Source organism: Balaenoptera ricei, chromosome 1, assembly GCF_028023285.1.
Source record: "Balaenoptera ricei isolate mBalRic1 chromosome 1, mBalRic1.hap2, whole genome shotgun sequence".
NCBI lineage: Eukaryota > Metazoa > Chordata > Mammalia > Artiodactyla > Balaenopteridae > Balaenoptera > Balaenoptera ricei.
In genome coordinates this window covers 76,057,305-76,074,495 of record NC_082639.1, presented here as the reverse complement: position 1 = coordinate 76,074,495, position 17,191 = coordinate 76,057,305, and the positions used below count along the sequence as shown (strand labels likewise).

Here is a 17,191-nt window from a genome sequence, read left to right as displayed (position 1 = left end):
ACACTTTTCTTCTAGCCTCATCACCGCTCTGATCTGTGGTATCTCCTCCCAACACTTGCCCAAATTTCCCCATGAAACTTACCTTCATGTTTTCAGACTTATCAAGAACTAAGCACACAGTTCTTTCACTGATCCTCAGCAATGAGAAGACGGGCGGAGGAGGTGGTGCCACCATAGGCACAGTGTCTTTAAAATCCTCAGAATTGCTGATCACCTCCCACGTGCTTCTGAAATTGCACATTTTATTTTGTAGGCTTGGAGCTTCTCAGTTATGGTTTTTTTCATTACAGAATTCAATGATCTAAAAGTTTAATATGATGAAAAAAGTTTTATATACAATGCATTTAAAGATATAAGTACATACCTGACAAAAATTAAGATCTGTTCTGCAAATTTTTTGTTTGTTGAATGAAATATGATTCATTGAGGAGTCAATATCATAGCAATGTAGATTTTCAATAACAATGATAGTAATAATAATAGTAATAATAACAAATAATACTAGTTAAGTGCTTTACTATGTAGCAGCCAATGTTCAAAGAACTCTATATTAATACATCTAGTCCCTCAGGTCACTTGCACAGATATTTTATAAACATGATGACAGGCCCTTTGATTGTAAATATACAATCTAAAGTAATGATTGGTATACTTATAGAATCAATACCTTGCATAAACATTATGGATGTCTTTTCAGTTTGATATTTATCAGGGAAGAACTGACAATCTTTTTCATACAGTTTTGTCTTAGAATCAGTTTTGCATCTATTAGTTACACAGCTGTTTTCTTTACACTTATAAACTCTATTTATACCAGTAATATCTGTAGAACACCTGAAAATATGACAGTTAGTCTTTGAAGCAACCTAACCATTAACAGTTTTTGAAAATCTTAAGTGTTTCTATCCACAATGATCCTTATAAAAGGTTTTTATTCTGATTTGTGTACTATACACATAATATTCTGACAGCAAAGTTTAAGGGTTTCTACCAGAGCAGTTATCTATTTTTCAAGAAGTTTTAAATGGGACCTACAGATATGTACAATGACTGAGTTTTCTGCTTATATTAAAGCTGCTGCTGTCTTGCGTAGACTCAAATGGCTGGAGGTAGTCCTTTTTCAAACATTTCTCCTGGTGGCTTTGAGACAGTAAATGGACTGTAGGCGTCTGGAGGAGAGAACTTGTAAACCCATTTACTCTCAATATCACCTTAGCTTAAAGATAGATTTGTCCTTAGAGAAGTTACCCCTCTAGAGAATGGGTGTGTCACAACCACAAGTGTTGTGATTATTGAGGAACATTGCTATTCAAAAGAATTTGTGGCTGGGGGCTTCCCTGGTGGCGCAGTGGTTGAGAATCTGCCTGTTAATGCAGGGGACACGGGTTCGAGCCCTGGTCTGGGAAGATCCCACATGCCACGGAGCAGCTGGGCCCGTGAGCCACAACTACTGAGCCTGCGCGTCTGGAGCCTGTGCCCCGCAACGGGAGGGGCCGCGATAGTGAAAGGCCCGCGCACCGCGATGAAGAGCGGTCCCCGCACCGCGATGAAGAGTGGCCCCCGCTTGCCGCAACTAGAGAAAGCCCTCGCACGAACCGAAGACCCAACAAAGCCAAAAATAAAAATAATAAATAAATAAATAAAGTAGCTATTAAAAAAATTAAAAAAAAAAAAAAGGAACTTGTGGCTGGAAACAAAGAGTGAGGTGTTGGCAAGGTCAGCAGATTGTAGAGTAAAAAATGTTGGGAGCATTGTAGACGTATGCTTTATTGTATGAAATTGGCCACAGGTGGCAGTGATTACAATACATATGCTGGGATGCAAATATATCCAGTTTTTAACATGTGTTTCCAGTTCAAATTCAGGAAGTGATAACTAGATTTCATTCAATCATTTAGGGAGTTTCCTAAACATGTCTATATTTCTCTTGCCCCCAAGCTCAGGGAGCATATGGTGCTATCTATATTAAGAACCATGATGAATATTCTGTGGCAGAGACTAGGCATTTAGGGGGAAAATGATGTAAACAAAGGTAATCAATGTAATATTCTTTAAAATAGGTGTCCTGAAACTGATGCGATGGGGGCCTTCCTTGAAATCATGTATCTTTCAGCTTGTACATTTGTGACTAGTCCTCAGCCCCAGCAGGGCTTCTAACATTGATGGCACCTAATTTTAAACCAATCCTCAAACTATTCTGCTATCTTCATCTCAGAACCCAGAGGATTGCCTATTAACTGTGATATTAGATTGGTATTTCAAAGTGAACCTTAAATCCCAAGAAATTCCTGTTTGGTTCTTTGAAACTGGTTGATTTCCTACTCAGCCAGCCTTTGCCACTTCTTCTTACCCATTTTCCCCCATTTTTTTGTAATGTAAGTAATTTTGATCTCCTAGCATGTAATACAAACCTTTACACAGAGCACAAACTTCAGTGCAAATGAATTCTGGCAGCTGTGGTAGACAGGTGAAAAATATGTCAACTTGGCTACCAAATGTTCTTGAAGTTATGTATATTTTACATGGACAACCAGCTACTTTATGATACATTTTTCGAACAAAACAGAAAAGCACTGTTTTGTGATATAGCATCTGTTACCTGCATTGGCACAAAAGTGAATAAATGGCTTTTGAAAGAAATCAACTAAGGAAAACAAGAAGTTACAGCCTGAAGTAATTTAAGACAATTTAAATAGTCATGCCTTGTTGCTTCAATTTTCTTTGACTTAGCACTGTAGAAAGGCTCATCATCATTGTACTCATCAAACACTCCCCAGAGGAGATGGGCCCACTCATGGACGCACACTCTACCTGTGGGAAAATATTTCAAATACATGATCATAATTCAAGTGACCAAATTTATCTCAAATATTTTTAAAGGCCTTTTTTCCCTATTACAATTATTTGGATTTTAATGACTGCCATTGTTTATAATTTCTTTATATTACATGACATTACAGTATACTATAAAGTGTATTTTTTATTCCACAGCATGTTAAATCAACAAAACATTTCTAGAGCATTTTCTATGGCCCAAATACACTGGGCTTTGGGTACCTGTAGCTATATAGTAGGGGAGACTGACATAAACAACATAATTAGACTGCGAGCCTCCTTCAGTTCAGGAAATGTAATATTTTTCTTTGTATCATTCATCCTTCCATACATCCACCCAATTTTTCAATTATTATCTTATTCATTCAACATTTATTGCCTCTTCTCAGCTGTGTATCCTTGGACAAGTTTCTTAACCTCTCTATGCCTCAATTTCATATCTGTAAAATGCATTCTCATTGGGGATGAAATTGTCTCCAAAGTGGCAAGAATTGGTACCTGGGGTTAATAAATCTTAGGAATTACAATGGTGTGTGTATCTCTTAAGCTCAATACCTGGCAACATATGTAGATATACAGTACATGCGAGGTATTAAAATGTCACGGGAGGCATTCGGAAAAAAAAGTCTAAAAAGGCTCCTCCAGTGGGCAATAATGAAAACAAGATTGAGAAACACTGCTATAAAACATAAAAAATTGTGGTGATGTTGAAATGAATTGACTCATTAAAAGTGCTTAGCATATAGGTAGCATTCATTATATAACAATTATTTCTATTATTAATTATATATATTTAGCACTGTACTATGTACCTGAAAATATAAAGATGAGTAATATATTGTCCTTGACTTGGAGCTGCTTAGAGACAAAGGGATATAATTAAAACTTTTTTTCCAAAGAATTCAGGGTGAATGGAAGGATATAGATAAATCAACAGATTGAGTTGCAGGAAGAAGCAATAAGGGGAAATATAAGGGGGAGTTTTTGCTTTAGCAATAATGAGTAAAAACTTTTGAGGAAATGAAGATGCAGAGAGATAGGAAATAGAGTCTGTTCTGTTACAAGATATGTTTATGTAAAACAGATTAGCTCATGTGAGATCTGAAAATAGGAGGAAAATATAAGTATTATGCAGATTTTATGTTTTGTCTTTTAGTCTTTGTTACTCAAAATGTAGTCCTTGTGGACCACACCAAGATCCCCTGGAAGCTTGTTAGATGAGAAGTATCTCAGGCTCACTCCAGACCTACAGAATCAAAATCTGTATATTAACAAGATCCCTCCATTGTTCCCATACACATTCAATTTTAGAGATACTGGTTTAAGTTTCCTAGGCAACGGTTACCAGAATATTGGGAGTAGAATTATAACCTTTGGTATGGAAGAAAAAGTCCTCATATCAACTACTGTAATAGGAATTTAATGGATTATAAGAAAATGTAAAGCTGCCTGCACTTGCAGCTCTCTTGTCATAGAGCTCTACTCTCAGACTTGTTTCATTCTCAGCTGGTAATAGGTTGCCCTACTTCCCAAGCCCGTTTTAAAAGCAGTGCCTTTGGCTTAGAATTCCTTCCATTCCCATCTACATTTTCTAAGTTTCCACCAGCGATTTTTACTTTTTAAAAAGCATTTCAACTTTATATGAGTGTATGTTGATATCTGTTGTGGCAGCAAAACTTAGAGGTTGCCTGCATGGCCCGAATCATCTCTCTAGGTACTATTGTTATTTTTGTAATTGTTATTATTATAAATTGAATAGGTTTTGAGGAATCTTTTTCTAATCTTATTTTTCCAGAAACCTGTTGTTTTAGGGTATAGTTTGGCAGAATGTGTGATTTTTTTCTTATGAACACATATCTCATTATGGGAAAAACATCTGACTGGGAGGAAGAGAGGAATCAAAAATGGGAAACAGCTGAAGTGGGGGGACTGAGAAAAGAACAAGAGCTCAGTCCTCAATGGGGACATTGCCTTTAACGACTAGAGAATAATTGGCTTTAAGGATTGGAGAAAATAATATCTTCTAACAAGTGGAGATGGGGGGAATGAAGGTAGACATGAGTTTGGAAGCAGAGAGAAGTAGGGGCTCTGTTTTCCCAATAAAGGTTCCTCTGTTGTTTGTTGGGATTGAACAGAGTAGGTAGAGATCTTGAGAAAAGTGGTAGAAGCTTTAGAACAGCTTCTATGCAGAATAAGAAGGGAGCTGAGAGAGGTAAGTTCAAACATTATTGAGTAGCTTTGAGGGCTTCAATGAGCTTTGAAAGCATATTTTTTTAAAGATACCAATTAGTTTTATAATTTTGTTTCACAATCTTGGAAATATATTAATAGGGGCCAAAAGAAACTGGCTAGAAATTCAGTTCAACCGGCAAGTTGAGTAAAACATAAGGATAAGAGTGCTAAGGGAGTTGAGCTATTTATACTTGTAGCTGACATGACTGACTTCATTGGACATGCCAGGTAGAAAAGAAAGTATATCTAGAAGGGCACAAAGGATTAGAGGTGCCAAGTACAACAAACATGGTCAGACCAAAGTATGGGGGAGAGATAAGATTGGGATGGGACAGGATGATGGAGCTTTCAAGATTGGGTCCAGGCAATGTTGAGCACCATGACTAGCTGATTGTTTGACAGAGATAAGAGACTTAATGAATGTTCACTGAAGGGGCAGTGGAAGAGGAAGAAGTGGTTCTGGGCTGTACGGATTCAGGAAGGCTTTCATTGAGTAGTGCCATGTGGGTTGGGCCCTCCTTTGACAATGATTTTCATTTTTACCTGAAAAATAATGTGCTTTAATTCATTTGAAACAATAATCTTAACTTCTTAGATTGAACTAGATGAAATTGCCATGTTTATAGGTAAAAATGATCACTTATGGACAAGTTCATCTGGTTCAAAGAATGTGTTGAATAATAGTATCAGCAACTAACAGCCTGTGAGCGTTTTCTATTGGCCAGGAACTGTCATCTTGGCCCTTTTCAGCTTGCCACGCATCTGCCTTCCATGGAGGTGGCATGTGATTGATTAATATCCAGTAGTGGAGAACTGAAAAATTAACCTAAAAAAGTGTTCCTAAAGCAAAACATTTACTGTGGCCATCCCATGTTCAAATTTCTGTAGAGACCATACTGAGTACAATTACAAGGATGATCTAATTTAATATTCCCAACATTTCTGTAAGATGGGAGCTCCTCTATTCACCATTTTTGTAGGAAATAAGCACAGAGAGGCTGAGTCGCTTGTCCAAGGTCACCCATAGCTGTAGGGGAGTCAGGACTTGACCCTAGGGACTCTGGCTCCAAGGCTTGTACACTGAACATGGATATAAAGCTGCATGTTGGAATCATGGCAAAATATTTGTTTTAACCAAAATTCCTACCTGATGGTCCAAATTCATTTAGTTTTTTTCCAAGTACAAAGTCAGGGGTGAAATGAATGTATTCTCCTTTTTCTTCACAGGCAGTGAACTGCTTGGTATATATCTCATCTCTACCTGGGAGGGTAGGTGGTGTGACTAAAACATCAACCTGAGAACATTTAAAAAGATTTCTAAAACATAGGAATAGAAATGATAATATTTATCTAAAAAACCCTGAAATGAGTAATTTAGGTCAAAATTGAGAAGCAGTAGAGAAAATATTTTTAAGAGAAGATTTTTGACTCTTACATGTTTGTAGCTTTCATGTTTTGGCCTCTTGTATTGACTTTTGTTCTTCCAGTTCTCTGGAATTAATATTGATACATTTTTGAAAAAAACCTTTTTTCTGTGGCTTCATGCAGATAAGTAGAAGCTGTAGTCACCATGTCCTATTATTATAGGAAAAAAAGAGAAGTGAGGCTGGCCAAGGGAGAGTAGACTAAATGAACAGGCATTCATCACAAGCAATTCTCACTTTCAGTCATTAATACAAAAAAGCAACTGACTGGTGAGTAGGGTTTCTGATTCAGAATTTGAAATCTGTTACCTGTCAGTCCAAAATTGTCGCTTAATTCTGCACATTTAACAGCTTTCAGTCTTCTATAATCCTACATCAAAAGTCAAATACTTATGTTTGGCATTACAAGGAATTGCTTAATATGATAATGGCATGGATTTTGGAAGCATCTAGACTTGGTTGCAATACTAGCTTAATACTCTGGCTTAAACCTTGGCTGGTTTATATGACTGCTTTGAATCTCAGTCTCATTATCTCTTTTTTTTTTAAATTTAATTTTATTTATTTATTTTTGTTTTTGGCTGTGTTGTGTCTTCGTTTCTGTGCGAGGGCTTTCTCTAGTTGAGGCGAGCGGGGGCCACTCTTCATCGCGGTGCGCGGGCCTCTCACTACCGCGGCCTCTCGTTGCGGAGCACAGGCTCCAGACGCGCAGGCTCAGTAGTTGTGGCTCACGGGCCCAGTTGCTCCGCGGCATGTGGGATCTTCCCAGACTAGGGCTCGAACCCGTGTCTCCTGCACTGGCAGGCGGATTCTCAACCACTGCACCACCAGGGAAGCCCTCATTATCTCTTTAATATACTATTACAACCTATCTTTAAGGTTGACACAAACATGAAATGAGTTATAAAGTACATATAGGCAGTCATAAAACTCATTGATATCATTACTATTATAATTCCTAGTAGGGAACAGCCTTAGCTGATGCAAGCTGAGGAAAACAGTTTATGGCGATGGCCCATAGAAGAGATTTTCACTATATTCCCACCTCCCAGCAGAGGCAGCTGGGTTGGGACCACAGCGAGTGGAGTAGTGGAAAAATTCATAGGAGAGGCAGAGCTTTTTGATCATAGGCAGAGCTTCTTGCTCTGCCATCAAGCTGAAAATAATATCACCTTATATTGCTTAGTATCCCAAACCCAAAAATGTTATGATTAATGAGAGAAATTGTTCCTCCTTATTATCTAGTGGAGGAAACAGCTAGATGAAACGTTCATTGGTAATCTATTCTGCATGATCAAATGCACTGAATAATTGAGGAATACTGGGTGCTGTATGACGATGTCAACCTCTTCATGTTGCTGGCAGCACCACAGTCTATGGTATTTTTTTTTTTTTTTTTTTAATTTTTTTTTTTTTATTTATTTATGGCTGTGTTGGGTCTTCGTTTTCTGTGCGAGGGCTTTCTCTAGTTGCGGCGAGAGGGGGCCACTCTTCATCGCGGTGCGCGGGCCTCTCACTGTCGCGGCCCCTCTTGTTGCGGAGCACAGGCTCCAGACGCGCAGGCTCAGTAGCTGTGGCTCACGGGCCTAGTTGCTCCGCGGCATGTGGGATCTTCCCAGACCAGGGCTCGAACCCGTGTCCCCTGCACTGGCAGGCAGATTCTCAACCACTGCGCCACCAGGGAAGCCCTATGGTATTTTTTATGTCGAAGTAGATCCTCCTCAATTCTTCCTGACCTAAGACCACAGTAGATCTATTCTTCAAGATTTCCAAGGGATCCTTTCCTTTTCTCTGGAAGTTGCTCTAGTGTGCTCTTGATGTATTGAAGAGACCATTAAACCGATTGGGCTCAGGGCAGGGATCAGCCAGAAGCCAGAGTGCAGAGGACTGGCTGTTGGTAGGAAAGGGACTTTAGAGAGCTCCCAAAATAGGCTGGAGGTTACTTCTCAGTTGATGATAATTATATTTTTCCAAGTGTTCAGGCCAAAACCCCTGAAGTTTTCTGTGATTCCTACTTTCCCTCCACCCCTCCTCTACCCCACACATCTAAACTATCAGCACATTTCTCTATGATACTCTGAGAATATGTCCAGAATCACACCACAGTAATGATCTCTACCACAATATCCCTGTTCCTAGTCACCATCAGTTCTCATCTGCAGCAGCTTCCTACCCAGTGTCCCTCTATACCTCTGTGCTGCAACAGAGCTTATACAGGTTGAAGGACAAGTGGAAGCCCTGTACAGAGTTTCCTCAACACTGCCATCAGAATGATCTCAGAATAAGCAGAAGAGAGCACACCTCGCCTCTGCTCAGATCCTTCTATGGGTTTCATCTCACTCAAAGTAAAAGCCCAAATCTTTCCTATGGTCTGGGCCCTGCTCCCTCTCCAACTTCAGCTCTCCCCAGCCTTCCTCCTACTCATTCACAGCTGTTTCCTTGCTCACATCAAGCATGCTGTCACCTCCATGCTGCTGTACCTACTGTCCCCTCCCCAGGTTTTCAGTGGGCTCTTCCGTCGCTCATCTCAGGCCTCTGCTCAGATGTCACATCAACAGTGAGAACTTCCCTGACTACCCTGCATGAAACAGTAACCCACATTCTCTCCCTACCCCAGACCCACCAACACTGCCTATCCCCCTTTGCTGATTTATTTCACTGCATAGCAACTTACTACCGTTGGCCTGCTCTACGTTGACATGTTTTTATTATCTATATCATCTGAAAAGGATATATACTGCAGAAGATCAGGAGCTTTAAAAAAATTCACTGCTCTCTCTCCTGGCATGCCATAAGCAAGCATTCAATAAATAATTGTTTAAGGAACAGACGAGTCCAATTGCTAATTTACAGATGGAAAAACGGAGGATCAGGGAGGCCCCATGCCTTGTCTTTGGTCTTATGGTGAGACAGGGTAGAACGCTGTATAGAACCTTCAATTCCCACTGCCCATTCCAGCATTGTCTTCCCTGTACCATGCTGCTTTTAAACTTCCTGGAGTACTAAGAAGTTTCCATTGCAATTATTAACTACTAACTTTTTTCTTCTCTACAATTCAAACAAGAGAAATTCCATTTCTTCCTTACCTTTATCTGTTCAGTTAGTGTTTAATGTTCTGGCACAGCAGCGTCTATAGCAATGACAATGCCCTCATAGCCATTGTTATTCAGCCGAACAAGGGGAGTATTGGACCCCTGCAGCAACTATAGGACTAAGAGGAAGACAAAACTTCTGAAAAACCCCATTGTTCCTCCTGAGTTGGTCCTGATCCCAACTTTGGTTTGTTAAAGAGGCTTTTCTTTCTCACCCTCTCCAGTTCCCTCTCTTTCTCTCTTTGTTTCTCTCTGTCTCTCTCTCTCTTTTTAGGAGTATATATGTATATATTTTATCAGTGTTGGCTGATTATGGGATATTAACTGTATAAAGGTCAGTGTTTGGAAAGTGGGAATGTACTTGGCTTCTGGGTACACAGTTGTTTTATTGTATGTTATTGTAAAAGTGATCAAGAAGCCTACTAGAAATCAGATCTTTTTATAAAATACTTTGCACATTTTCTTCTTGGGATACATTTTCTATACTTTATACTTGTTAATTTTTTAAGTGTAGATAAATGCTTATTACTCTCTGTAGCAAGTTATGTGAAAATTAATAAAATTTGTAATAAAGTTGATAGAAACAGAAATGATGGTGGTGTTTCTCAATTTTAGAAGTGGTTTTAATTAATTAATTAATTTATTTATTTACTTATGGCTGTGTTGGGTCTTCATTTCTGTGCAAGGACTTTCTCTAGTTGCGGCAAGTGGGGGCCACTCTTCATCGCGGTGCGTGGGCCTCTCATTATCGCGGCCTCTCTTGTTGCAGAGCACAGGCTCCAGACAAGCAGGCTCAGTAATTGTGGCTCATGGGCCTAGTTGCTCCGCGGCATGTGGGATCTTCCCAGACCAGGGCTCGAACCCGTGTCCCCTGCATTGGCAGGCAGATTCTCAACCACTGCGCCACCAGGGAAGCCCAGAAGTGGTTTTATTATTAAATTATTTACCAGGAGTATAAATATTGGAATATTATGTAAGATTTTTAAATGTAACTAATACCAAATTGGGTGATTTGGCTTAGAGACCTAAGTGAAAAAAAATTTTTCTTAATTGAAGCATAGTTGATTTACAATATTGTGTTAGTTTCACGTGTACAACATAGTAATTCAGTATTTTTGCAGATTCTATTCCATTATAGGTTATTACAAGATAATGGGTATAATTCCCTGTGCTATACAGTGTATCCTTGCTGCTTATCTATTTTATATATAGTAGTTTGTATCTGTTAATCCCATACCCCTAGTCTGTCCCTCCCCTCTTCTTTCTCCCCTGTGGTAACCACAAGTTTCTTTTCTATGTCTGTGAGTCTTTTTCTGTTTTGTTTTACATTCATTTGTATTATTTTTTAGATTTCACATATAAGTGATAGCATATCATATTTGTCTTTGTCTGACTTACTTCACAAAGTGTAATATTCTCTAGTTCCATCCATTTTGATGCAAATGGCAGTATTGCATTCTTTTTAATGGCTGAGTTTTATATATATATACACACACACACACACACACACACACACACACACACACACACACACATGCCACATCTTCTTGATCCAATTGTCTGTTGATGGGCACTTGGTTTCCTTCCATGTCTTGGCTATTGTGAATAGTGCTGCTGTGACCATATGAGTGCATGTATCATTTGAATTAGTGTTTTTGATCTTTTTGAATATATATGCAGGAGTGGAATTGCTGGATCATATAGTAGTTTTATTTTTAGTTTTTTAAAGGAGCTTCCACACTGTTTTCCCTAGTGGCTGCACCAATTTACATTTTTGCCAACAGTGTATGAGGGTTCCCTTTCCTCCACAACCTCTCTGACATTTGTTATTTGTAGACTTTTTGACAGGTGAGAGATGATACCTCATTGTGGTTTCGATTTGCATTTCTCTAATAATTAGTGATGTTGAGTATCCGTTCATGTGCCTGTTAGCCATCTGGATGTTTTCTTTGGAAAAATATCTATTCAAGTCCTCTGTCAATTTTTTTATCGCATTGTTTCCTTTTTTGATATTGAGTGTATGAACTGTTTGTATATTTTGGATATTAACCCCTTGTTGGTCACATTATTTGAAAATATTTTCCCCCGTTCTATAGGTTGTCTTTTCATTTTGTTGATGGTTTCCTTTGCTGTGCAAAAGCTTTTGAGTTTAATTATGTCCCATTTGTTTAGTTTCACTTTTACTTCTTTGACTTAGGAGATTGATCCAAGGAAATATTGCTATGATTTATATCAAAGGGTGTTTCACCTATGTTCTCTTCCAGGAGTTTTATGGTTTTGGGTCTTTCATTTAGGTCTTTAATCCATTTAGAGTTTATTTTTGTATGTAGCGTGAGGGAATGGTTATTTATTTATTTATATTGGCTGCACTGGGTCTTAGTTGCGGCATGTGGGATATTTTAGTTGCAGCATGCGGACTCTTAGTTGCAGCATGCAAACTCTTAGCTGTGGCATGCATGTGGGATCTAGTTCCCCGACCATGAATTGAACCCAGGCCCCCGGCACTGGGAGCGCAGAGTCTTACCCACCAAACCACCAGGGAAGTCCATGTGAGGGAATGTTCTAACCTCATTGTTTTACATGTAGCTATCCAGTTTTCACAGCACTGCTTGTTGAAGAGATTGTCTTTTTTCCATTGTATATTCTTCCCTCCTTTGTTGAAGTTTATTTGACCATAGGTGCATGAGTTTATTTCTGGGCTCTCTATTCTGTTCCATTGATCTATATATCTGTTTTTGTGCCAGTACCATGCTGTTTTGCTTACTGCAGCTTTGTGGTATAGTCTGAAATCTGAGAGGGTTATATCTCCAGCTTTGCTCTTTTTTCTCAGGATTGCTCTGGCAATTCAAAGTCTTTTGTGGGTCTATCTAAGTTTTAGGACTATGTGTTCTAGTTCAGGAGAGGTATACTTGGTATTTTGATAAGGATTGCATTAAATCTATAGATTGCTTTGTATGGTATGGTCATTTTAATAATATTAATTATTCCAATTCAACAGCATGGGATACCTTTCCATTTCTTTGAATCATCTTCAATTTCCTTTATAAATTTTTTTAGTTTTAAGAGTATAGGTCTGGGGCCTTCCCTGGTGGTCCAGTGGTTAAGAATCTACCTTCCAATGCAGGGGACGTGGGTTCGATCCCTGGTCAGGGAATTAAGATCCCACACGCTGCAGGGCAACTAAGCCCGCATGCCACAACTAGAGAGAAGCCCGCGTACCACAATGAAGGTCCCGTAACTAAGACCCGAAGTGGCCAAAAATAAAATAAAATTAAATTAAATTTAAAATAAATAAATAAAATTTAAAAACCAGAAGAGTATAGGTCTTTCACCTCCTTTGTTAAGTTTATTCCTAGGCATTTTATCCTTTATGATGCAATTTTAAATGGGATTGTACCCTTGCTTTCTCTTTCTGATATTTCATTATTAGTGTATAGAAAAGCAACAGATTTCTGTATATTAATCTTGTACCATGCTACCTTGCTGAATTCTTTTATTTAGTTCTAATAGTTTTGGGATGGAGGCTATGGGGTTCTCTATATAGAGTATCATGTCATCCACAAATAGTGACAGTTTTACATCTTCCCTTCTAATTTGGATACCTTTTATTTCTTTTTCTTGTCTGATTGCTGCAGTTAGGTTTTCCAGTACTATGCTAAATAGAAGCAGCAAGAGAGGGGATCCTTGTCTTTTTCCTGAATTTAACAGGAAGGCTTTCAGCTTTTCGCCATTCAGTATTATGTTGGCTGTGGGTTTGTCATAAATGGCCTTTATTATGTTGAGATATATTCCCTATATATCCACTTTGATGAGAATTTTTATCATGAATATTGAATTTGTCGAATGCTTTTTCTGCTGCTATTGAGATTATGTGGTTTTTGTTTTTTTAAAAATTAATGTATCACATTGATTGATTTACCTATGTTGAACCATCCTTGTGACCCTGAAATAAATCTAACTTCATCTTGGTGTATGATCCTTTTTATGTTTTATTGAATTAGGTTTGCTAATTTTTTTGAGGATTTTTGCATCTATAGTTAACAAATATATTGGCCTATAATTTTCTTTTTTGCAGTATCTTTGCCTGGTTTTGGTATCAAGGTAATGGTTGCCTTGTAAAATGAATTTAGAGTGTTCCTTCCTCTTCAATTTTTAAGAACAGTTTGAGAAGGATAGGTATAATTTCTTTTTTATATGGTTGGTAAAATTCCCCATGAAGCTGTCTGTGCCTGGACCTTTGTTTGTAGGGAGTTTTTGTTTGTTTGTATTTTTACATATTCTATTTCACTTCTACTGACTGGTCTGTTCAAATTGTCTGTTTCTTCTTCACTCAGTATTGACAGGCTGTATGTTTCTAAAAATTTGAGCATTTTTTCTAGGTTGTCCAATATGTTGGCATATAACTTTCCTAGTATTATCTTATGATTTTTTGTATCTCTGTGGTATTGGTTGTTATTTCTCCTCTTTCATTTCTTATTTTGTTTATTTGAGTCCTCTTTCTTTTCTTCTTTGTGAGACTCGTTAAAGATTTATCAGTTTTGGTTATATTTTTTAAAAAACTAGCTCTTTGTTTCATTGATCTTTTCTATTTTTTTTTTTTTTTATTTCCTAAGTGAAAGGATTATAAAGACTTTGGTAAATTAAGGAAGATTTGATAGAACTGAGTTATCAGAATGAATTTAAAAACCCTATCCAGTAAAAAAATATAGAACATTTATTTTTTAATTGTTATGTTTTATAAACATTATGAAAACCTATAACATTTTTATGTGTTGACACGAACATAAAAAAATCCAGTAGTTTGCTGGTTATCACTGAGGCAGAGAATAAATAATGTTACTAGATAACATTTATTCACTGCTTATCAGGGCATAGTCTGCTTCTTTTATTCCCTATAGCAACTCTCTAAGGTAAGTATGAATTTTGTATATGAGAAAGTGAGGCACACAGTGGTTGAGTAACTTGTCAAGATCATTCACCATTTTGACCCCAGAGCCCATATATTTTTAATCACTCCACATTAAGGCAATGTTGTTTTATAATGAAAATAATGTAAGTACAATTTTGTAAAAATGGGAAATGGGGTCAAGGTTAGGAATTGTGATGATGAATCAAGAATGTCTGACTAAGGCCAAAGGAGCCAAGACTTGACAGAAGCCCAAAGGAGAACTGAAAATAGAGAACTGGTAACTGAAAACAGAATAGCAGAAAATACCTTTAAATTAAGAGTTCGGATAGGATAATACAATGTTAAATTCTAATCAAGCAACATCACCAAGAAGGAGGTTTTATTATATGTGCCCAGACTCTGCCCTCTTAGGCAGCATCCCACATCCTCTTTCCATTCCTTCAAGAATATTCTGGGATAATTGTATATTAGTAGAATTAATATGTTGTGCAAACCTCCAATCTATGTTTTGTCTCTATGGATTTACCTATTCTGAATATTTCATTTAAATGGAATTGTACAATAAAAAAAAATGTGCAAGTTATAGGATGGAGCTGTTGTACTGGCCACAATTTCCAGGGAAATTGTCATTAACTAGAGGAGGAAGGGGACTGGGTATTGACAAATGCATCCTAGGCAGTCTTCTCTGGTTCCCTCACTGACCTCCTTTCCTACTGTTCCCTACCTCCCCCTAAACTCCAGGTTGGGGGCTTCAAGCAAACCAAGCATGCACTCATCCCATAGAGTGAGTGCTCAGGAAATTGCTTTTGACTGATGAACTGACTGAATTAGTGAATGATTATCTTTTTAACCCCAAATAACAACATATCACAATGCCTAAACAGAAACTTGTTTAAGGTCTTTGAAATGTTGGAGAAACCTGAGGGACTCAGATCCCCTCTAGTGTTTGGGGGAGTACCTAGGTATTTTTGAGGAGGTGTTATTACTCCCTCAATAAAATCAGGAAACTCTTGTTTTTGGAAAGGGAGATCCTTCCTTTTTGCCAGAGAAGTTAAGAATAGCTTGCCTTCAGCTAGTGGGTACATGCACTGCAGGAAAAATAGGTAAATGTTAATAACACTCCTCCTCTACTTGTTCATAGTGGAACAGAATGTGTGGTGGTTCATAGAGTGTGAAAAAGGACCTTCAGCGAGTTAGAAATAAATGCATGCCCTTGACTTATTTTTCATGTCTCTTTCATGCTGAGTTTCTAACCCTCTTTGTAGAAGGAAAAGTAGGGAGCTGCTCTGGTGCCCTCAGAACCATCCCTGTTTATAACTAGTCCACCTCTTACAGATTCCCAGTTGGCTGGTCTAGCTACAATGGCCACTGTCTCCATCAATCCAAACTCGGTTAGACATTCTGGACAGAGGCTGGCTTGCATTAATCAGACAGGACTGTGCTCAGTGAGTCTAGATGGAATCCTACTCAGGCAAACAGGGTCAAGGACCTAGACTCTTGGGGCCACTCAAGAGTGCCTCTGGAACTAGGAGGAACTTTTTGAAAATTTTAGTTGATATGTAATCATTTTAGTGTGTAATAAAAAAAACATATCCAACACATCAAACTTCTAATTTCACATACTGTTATTGTTAGAATGACACCAAGATTTTTTTGTTTTTTGTTTTTGTTTTCAGTGAGCTGACTTAAAAGAAAATAGTAAAACAGGGATACACAAACATGGGAACAACCTTGAAGTCGGTATGCGCAGGTGTGAGGTTAAGATACCTAGTCTAAATGATCTGGAAGGCTTTCCTTAACTCTACAATTTTACTCAATACTCTGACATTTAGTCAGGTCAGAATTCCTAATGCTGGAACCAGTATCTACACTAAAACTTAATCATGAGAATTAATTGGCAAGACATTTTAGCTATCTTATCTAATAATAATATATAAGAGTTCATAAAAATTTGAATCAACATAGAGTTTGAAGGCTAGTTGAAGGATTAACAAAGAGCAAACTTTAAATCAGTTTGTTATTGCAGTAACAATGAGGATACAGTTTAAGGTCTTCTTCCTCAATTAGGTGGAGTGAGGCTCAGTATTTTTACCTACAGGTATAATATTGTCTTCCTATAGTGTAAGCCCAGGCAGTAAGATTTTACTTGCTCCTTTTGTGCTCTCCTTGTCAGCTCTGGGATTGATTCGTTACAACTGATACTCTGGAGAAGACAAATTTCAAGTTTTCCTTGATCAAATTTTGATTTACTGAGCATAGTGATAGACATTGGGGTATGCTGATGATAAGAGATTGTCCCCTGCCCTTAAGAAGCTCACCGTCTAGAGGAAAATAGGAACAAGTAAATTGTCAATTAAAACAAAGAGGGTTCAGTGTTACCACAGAGGTTAGAGGTGAGATGATGTGAGAGGAACTTAACCCAGTGAGAAGGGGGACTGGAGGAGCTAGGGAAGAATGATCATGAGTCATCCATGTGACTGGAGAATGTAAAAGTGGTGGGGTGGTGGCAGGGGGCTTTCATGGAAATGAAAAGCAGCTCACAGCCTGGGGATGAGATATCCTGAGATATATTAAGAGACAGTGGATGGAGCCCAGTATATACAGTATACACTGTGTGATGGTGTGAGAACTGTGACTGGAGTGGTAAACCAGAGGTGGAACATGAAAGACATTATCAATCATATCATGGGGCTTGAACT

The 17,191-nt window shown here is 38.2% G+C and overlaps 1 protein-coding gene across 1 annotated transcript in view; it reads right to left on the bottom strand.

The window, feature by feature from the left end:
* The window catches only part of LOC132360434 (calcium-activated chloride channel regulator 4-like), a 55,312-nt gene extending 45,576 nt beyond the window's left edge, over positions 1-9,736 (bottom strand). Inside the window, 7 exon segments of the mRNA XM_059915545.1 lie at positions 83-302; positions 658-834; positions 2,703-2,811; positions 6,215-6,362; positions 6,503-6,591; positions 6,594-6,642; positions 9,578-9,736. Of these exon segments, the coding sequence (XP_059771528.1) occupies positions 83-302; positions 658-834; positions 2,703-2,811; positions 6,215-6,362; positions 6,503-6,591; positions 6,594-6,642; positions 9,578-9,736 (951 nt within the window).
* Between the last annotated feature and the right edge of the window lie 7,455 nt (positions 9,737-17,191).